This window comes from Tinamus guttatus, unplaced genomic scaffold, assembly GCF_059628265.1.
Source record: "Tinamus guttatus ecotype Peru unplaced genomic scaffold, ASM5962826v1 Tinamus_guttatus_pri_ptg000424l, whole genome shotgun sequence".
Lineage (NCBI taxonomy): Eukaryota > Metazoa > Chordata > Aves > Tinamiformes > Tinamidae > Tinamus > Tinamus guttatus.
In genome coordinates this window covers 86,802-93,910 of record NW_028288958.1, presented here as the reverse complement: position 1 = coordinate 93,910, position 7,109 = coordinate 86,802, and the positions used below count along the sequence as shown (strand labels likewise).

At 47.6% G+C, this 7,109-nt stretch overlaps 1 protein-coding gene across 2 annotated transcripts; it reads left to right on the top strand.

Annotated features, from left to right (window-relative positions):
• The first annotated feature begins 3,353 nt into the window (after window positions 1-3,353).
• LOC148593237 (growth/differentiation factor 5-like) lies at window positions 3,354-7,109 on the top strand. Of its 2 annotated transcripts, XM_088531681.1 has the most exons (3): window positions 4,071-4,257; window positions 4,479-4,576; window positions 6,219-7,109. In XM_088531681.1, the coding sequence occupies exons 1-3, from the start codon at window positions 4,133-4,135 to the stop codon at window positions 7,085-7,087; spliced, it is 1,092 nt and encodes a 363-aa protein (XP_088387807.1). In that variant the 5' UTR covers window positions 4,071-4,132; the 3' UTR covers window positions 7,088-7,109. The 2 variants fall into 2 exon arrangements, with proteins under 2 accessions (XP_088387806.1, XP_088387807.1); XM_088531680.1 differs by having other exon boundaries at window positions 3,354-4,576.

Sequence of the window (7,109 nt, the reverse complement as noted above, 5' to 3'; positions counted from 1 at the left end):
GGCCCCGCTGGCCCAGCGGCCCCGGGCGGCCCTGCGGCCTGCGGCGCTCCGCGGCGGGGCTTGCGCGGCGGCCGCGCCTGCCCCTGGCGGCCGCGCCCGGCCCTGGCGGCCCGCGCGGCGCCGAGGCAGCCCCCGGGCCGGGCCAGGCCGGGCGGAGCGGCGGGAAACCGCGGGAGGCCGCTCGCTCCAGCGGAGGTGGCGGCGCCGCCCGGGCCGACTCTTCGCGGCAGGGACATGAAGAGCGGGGTGCCCCGGGCGCGAGGAGACACTGGCCCCAGAGGCCTTCAGCGGCCTGCTCGGTCTCGGGGTTGCACTGGAGACCCCCTGGGCCCTTCCAACCCGGATGTTTTCCAGGCCAGGGCCTCCCAAGGGCGCTTCCCTGCACCCGGGAGGGCCTGTGGCAACAGCAGCACCTGGCAGAAGCACTGGGAGCTCAGAGACATAGCTGGGACTGCACTGAGGGAAAGGCAACAACGACGTGCAGGACAGTGAAGGTGGCCGTGGATGCCACAGAGTCAAAACAGTTTGTGGGGAAGGAACTGTCACTGCCAAGCATCATTTTAGATGTAGTAACGTGTGCTGCGTTTTTCTCTCTCGACTATTAAGGTTGTCCAGATGATCCCTGCTGTGGAAGTGGGCATTTAAAGAGAGATGGTGCTCAGATTTAAGCACGATGGATTCCACTCCACAGCTAAAGCATTTCTGCAAAAGCTAGGCCAAAAAAAAAAAAAAAAAGTGGTGATTACAGAGAAGGGTTTAAGGGCTGTAGTAGCAACTGGCTGAAGAGGCATGTCCAGCAAGACTTACTCAAGGAGAGCAATGCTGACCTAATCAGAAAGAGGGTGCTGGCATCACACTCATACTGGTAGTGAGACAGTTGTCAAATGCCGTGTCTGTCACTGGTGTCCACATGTCAAGATGATGTTGAAAAATTGAAAGCCTGGTCCTGTGCCTTCTAGAGATTACAAATACTGGCATTTGGATGCTAGTTTAAATTATTTAAAGAATAGGAATAGTTAGGAATACTTCTTAAGAGCTAAAAGAGCACACAGGGCTTAGGAGCTCAGAGGAGCCCCCAATGCCTCTGTCTCCATTGGGGGCCCAGTGTCAAAGTTGTAGAAAGCAGCTTGATGTCTCCAAGTAGGTGCTCTCATGCATGAGGGGTGCAGTGGTGGCAGCTCTAAGCACTTCAAGGTTGCTATGAAGAGGAGGGTGGGTGATGTATCTGCAGACATATCTGCCCACATCTGGCAGTCCCATCTCAAAAAAAACAGTAGCAGCCAAAATGCAGCCCTGTCCCACTGTTTTGGACTTACTGTGGACATGAGTTCTGCAGTCCTGTTGGCAAAATGCTGCTGAGCTGTCATTTTGGGGCTTGATTCCCAATCGTCCAGCCTTTCTTGCCTTGTGGTGTTTCAGATGAACTTTCAGTATGGGCTTCCTTGGGATTCTCTGCAGGTTCTGATGTTCTCACTGTATTGAGATTACTGGGAGAGGTCCCAAAAAGTCCTGTTCTCTTTACCAGGTTTGCCCCTGCCTTAGATCTACTTAGATCTACCTCTCAGAAGCCTAGCTAAGACTCTTGATAAGCAATGGCGCAGCTCTTTCTTTTTACTTCAAATCTATTTATCATGAGGACGTTTTAGCACAGCCTTTTGAAAGTATGCCACAAGTTCCCGTTTTAGTGGAAACGTAATCATCTTGTTTTACTCTGGCCCAAAACAGCAGCAATTGCTAATTATTGCATCTCTGAATTTCCTAGATTTTTTTTTAATTTAAAAAGACACATAACTATGAAGTCCAGTGGCAGTGTGACATGTGCATTGCAACCATTTGAAGGTGACAAGATGGACATGAGGCGTGCACTTCAGGGAGCACATCAAGTTTTAATGTGTACCTTTGCCCAAGCAGAGAGGAACCTGCATCCATGTCCAGCAGCTCTGAAGGCCCTTTCACTGACACATGAAACAACGCATCCAGGTTGCCTTGAGTAGGGACAACGCTATGAATGGCCCTTTGCCCTCACTGAGTGGCATCTTCTTCAGTGCTGGGAAATGTTCCTTTGGCTCCACAGGGCGATCCCTTTGCCAGCATAGTCCAAAGGTCTAGAGAGTCTCGCAAAAGTTGTCTCCTTGAGAAGCTGATGTAGACTCTTAGAATGTGGAGAACAGGAGCCAACCTACTTCAGTGGAGTAGGAACCCAAATAGTGCTCCTTTTTCAAATCCCTACATACGCTGGTGTGAAGAGCTGCCTTTAGAGAGTGGCTATTGCAAGAAGGACAGACGTGCTGCATGGGCCAAGATGCCTTCGTAATGCATGTGTGTTCGGCCCATGTCCTTGACTGTCCTCTCTAATGATGTCCTGTGCTTGGCCTAAAGCCTGCAAAACAGGAAGGGTTCCCATCTACATATTCAAGATGCCAGGTGAGTTTGAGCTTCTCCTGAACTAAATGTACAATCTGAGTACTTCCACATTGGAAGGTACTTCCACCCTATTCCATGGACCCTGTCCAAGGTCAGACCCCACTGGGGTCTGCAGCAGTCTGGTGACTCACTTCAATCTGAACATAAACAGCGATCCTGTGGTCACAAGCTCTTTGTCCGAGAGTCTTTCAAGAGATCCTTTCTGTTGTTTAAAGAGAGGGGATAGTTTTGCATGTCCTCTTTGCTTGCTCTTGCTCTGCAGGGCAGAGCCCAATGTGACGGGCAGGCGGCTGGGGAAGGAAGAGCAAGTCGTGCTTGGGTGACACTGGGGATGAGAGAGTGACCTGGCCTGGAGGGAGGGTCTTCGCCAGAAGAAACCCACCGGAAAACTTTATCAGGAGCATCAACCCCCATCGGACTGCTGCGCGCGGGCGGAGAGGGCGAGCGCAGGGCTGGGCGCGCGGGAGGCGCCCGTGCCCGCCAGGGGGCGCTGCTGCCGCGCGAGCGGCACCGGGACTGGAGCGGCACCGGGACTGGAGCGGCACCGGGACTGGAGCGGCACCGGGGCCGCTGCGGGACCGGGACCGGAGCGGGGCGGCCGCAGCCTCGCAATAAATACCCCGAAGTGCGGGGCGCTGCGGGAGCCTGCGTGGAGCGGCCGCAGCGGCGCGGGGCTGCGGAGCGAGGCTGCTCCCCGTGAGGCGCTACCTCCCTCCAGTCCCCAGCCCGTCACCTCCGGCTCTTCCAACGGCAGGTCCCGGCTGCTGGGCTCGAGGCTGGCCCCGCTGGACCATTCAGGTCACCGAAGGCTGAGGCCGAGGGCGCGTGGCCGCTTGAAAAAGCATCCTCTGGAGTGTCGCGCCTGTGGAGCTGTTTCACATGAGGCAGAGTATGAGTCATGCTAATGAAAAGGGTAAAGAAGATTTTTTTTTTTTTAAAAAGAAATATATCGCAGTTAAATTACTTTAGACAGCATGACATCAGAGAGTAATTAAAGGGGTTTGTTGGAATTCCGTTTCCAATTCCTGAGTTCAGGTTTGTAAAAGATTTCTGAGCACCTGCAGGTCTCTGTGTGTGAAATATTTTCACTGGAAAGGATTCAAAACTTTTTTTTTTTTTTTTTTAAAAAAAACCTTTTAACACAGGGGCAGCATTACGCCATTCTTCCTTCTTGGAAAAAAAAAAAAAAAGAAAAAGAAACCCTTCAGATTTAAACAGGACTCCTTCAAGTTTTCAGTCAGTTTTACAGAAGAAAACGAGGTGGTAAACTTTCTCTTTTCAAGAACGATTTCTTTTTAGCTGCTAACTGAAGCCAGGGGAGATCGTATCTGAATACATGAGCATTTCCACTATGGGACTGGATACAAGCATTAAACAAAGAGATTTGAAATGTTTTAATCTCAAGCAAAACCCACTTTTGCTGACTTTGGTTTTTAATTTCTTTCATGTTTTCTTCTGCCAAACTGGAGGAACCTTTCCCAATTTTCTCTTTAGCGGCATTCAGAGAAAGACCAGAGGATGAAAATCCTGCATTTTCTCACTTTACTGCTTTGGCATTTGACTTGGCTGTCTCTGGATCTAGTTCCTGGAGTGCTGGGTAATTCTGAAGCAGGCCAGAGTAATCCAAGATCTAAACTAGGTTTGTTAAAAGCAGAAGGAAAAGAGCAGAATCCCTCGGCAAGAACAGGTACACTGCGGACTGGAAACCATGGATATAGTGCCGGGACTTCAAAGGCTCGAACTAAAAGCGGTGCTGTTCAGGCTGGAGCTCTCCTGGCCAAGAACAATGAATCAAAGAAGGTTCTCCCAAGAACAGCAGCCACGGAGACAAAGGTAGGACTTCTCCCTGGCAGACCTTCTGGAGTGAGGACAGTGACTCCAAAGGTTCAAAATCTTAGCAGCAAGGCGTCTTTGAAAAAACCTGGCACGAGCAGTACCGATACTGCATCTTACAAAACCAAAAAGACTAAAGAGCCTGTCACCCAAAGGGAAACTAAGGAAACGTTCAGACATCCCCCTATAACGCCACATGAATACATGCTCTCTTTGTACAGGACTCTCTCAGATGCAGAAAGAAAAGGTGTTAATGGAAGTGTAAAACTGGAGGCTGGACTTGCCAATACAATAACCAGCTTCATAGACAAAGGACAAGGTAAGAAAGTAGCCCCTACGCGTGCGGGTGTGTAAAGGACAGAAAAGGGACACGTGCACATCTCCGTATGTTTATACGTTTAGAGAATGTTATCGGAAAAATAATCATACATTTTTAAAGTCCAATAGCTCTTTTTAATGTAAATGAAACTATGCAAATTTACTGCAGTTTCTGCCTTCGTGCCTTATTTCAGAAAATTCATCTAGATGGTTGTGCAGTAGCTGAAAAAAAAAAGCATTCAGAGGCAGATAGAAAATGTTTTAGGTACTTAAAGAAACACATTGTTGGAAATCATGAGTCTTTGCATCTTTAGGTGTTTAAAAACCTTTTAAAGCCTGATCTTATGTTCTTCGCATAACTTACTCCTGGAAACTAGTAACATTGGATCTTGTAAATAAAATGACATGATATGCTATGAACATGGCTAACAGCATTAGTATTATGTGATTAAAAAAAAAATAAGCAGGTTTCATTATCAAAAAGCCAGCCTGTTTTGTTCAAGATAGAATTATGATGAACCATAGTCTCAGGAGTCATTACAGCGTCACACAGATGTATCTGTGCCAGGTTTAAGCTGGTGCTTTTGGGTACCACTATGTTCCTAAGGATAGAAGCTCGCAGCTAAGCCTGGCTACCTAGAGTAAATTTCTGAGACTTCAGAATTTGCAATTCAACATTCTGGTTCCAAATATTTTTGAAACTGTAGACTATGATGTCACACAAGGAATGACCTGACTCCAAAAGAAAGACGTTCACCTGATCACTTACGCTGGGGAGCTAACTCCATGCTGCTTCTGGTGGCATTAGCGAGAGTTTTGGCATGGGCTTAAGGAAGCAACAGGGCTTCTGCTAACAAGGCAAGGGTAGAAGACTCAGCCAGGATAGGTGATTTGTTTTCAATTTAATTAATAGTAGCTTGGCTTCTGGGCAGCGATGCTAAGGTGCTCACAAGTACCATGTTCCAGTTGGGGTTCTTGATTTGAGACCACAGGGCATTGCTAATGTTACGTGTCGAGAAAACTTTCGCTCAACCATATTCCTCATTAGCACTGCTGGTGAGCTTAACCAAGCAAATGTAACGTCAGCTTAAAGTGAGGTGTGTTTTTCTGTCCAATTTGAAAAAGCTGTGAATCCTGTGGAGCTAAGTTAATAAGGCAATTACCCTTGTGTCTGGCAGTTCCTGGGGGATGTTGGGTTTAAAAGACTAATTCACTATTGTATTGTCTAAGGGTAAATTTGCTCATGTTTGGAGCCATCATGGAACCTGGGCACCACTGAAATCCTGTTTCAATAATTTAAGTAGGATGTAAGTGGTGAATAAGCCCTGTGAGTGCCCAGCCCTGAAAGGGGACTGTTTTCCAATTGGCTAATTGCTACTTTGAAGCTAGAAAACACACTCCAGTGAAAGAAATTGCATTTCTATGAGACAAACTTAGAGGATCCTTTGCCGGTTGAGTCACTGAGTTCTTCTGGGTCCCTTCTCAGAGCTGATCCCATAGACAACAAATGTCCTTTCACATGAGCAGCCTAATTAAAAGATCTTCTAGACTTATGAAGAAACTCCAGGAATATCATGAAGAACTGAATAACCAATACTGATCTGTGCTTGATGTGCTTTTAAAAATGTGTGTGCTTTTTTCAGATGAGCGAGCGCCAACCACAAGAAAACAGAAATATATTTTTGACATCAGTGCCTTAGAAAAAGATGGCTTGCTGGGAGCAGAGCTTCGAATATTAAGGAAAAAGCCTTCTGATGCATGGAAGTCTCATTCTTCCGCAAAAACTTCTCAAGTGAAATTATTTAGTTGCTCCACAAACAGACAAGCAGCTACACTCCTGGATTCTCGCACTGTCAGTGTCACAGATACACCAAAATGGGAAGTGTTTGACATCTGGAAACTTTTTAGGAACTTTAAAAACTTGGTAAACTTGTGTTTTGAACTGGAAACTTTTGACAGGGGAAGAGCTGTTGATCTCAGGAGCGTGGGATTTAACAGAACAGGAAGACAGGTCAATGAAAAGGCTCTTTTCTTGGTATTTGGGAGGACAAAAAAAAGAGACTTATTCTTCAATGAAATCAAAGCTAGGTCAGGCCAAGATGACAAAACTGTTTATGAGTACTTATTCAACCAGAGGAGGAAGAGAAGAGCTCCTCTAGCAACACGGCAAGGGAAGAGGCCCAGCAAGAATCTGAAGGCAAGGTGCAGCAGAAAAGCCCTTCACGTGAATTTTAAGGATATGGGATGGGATGACTGGATAATCGCCCCGCTAGAATATGAAGCCTATCACTGCGAAGGGCTTTGTGAATTCCCCCTTCGCTCCCATCTGGAACCCACCAATCACGCAGTTATCCAGACTTTAATGAACTCGATGGACCCAGAATCTACCCCCCCAACCTGCTGTGTCCCAACCCGGCTCAGTCCCATTAGCATTCTTTTCATTGACTCTGCAAACAACGTAGTCTACAAGCAGTATGAGGACATGGTAGTGGAGTCATGTGGTTGTAGGTAGCAGAACAGTTGCTCACATGAGT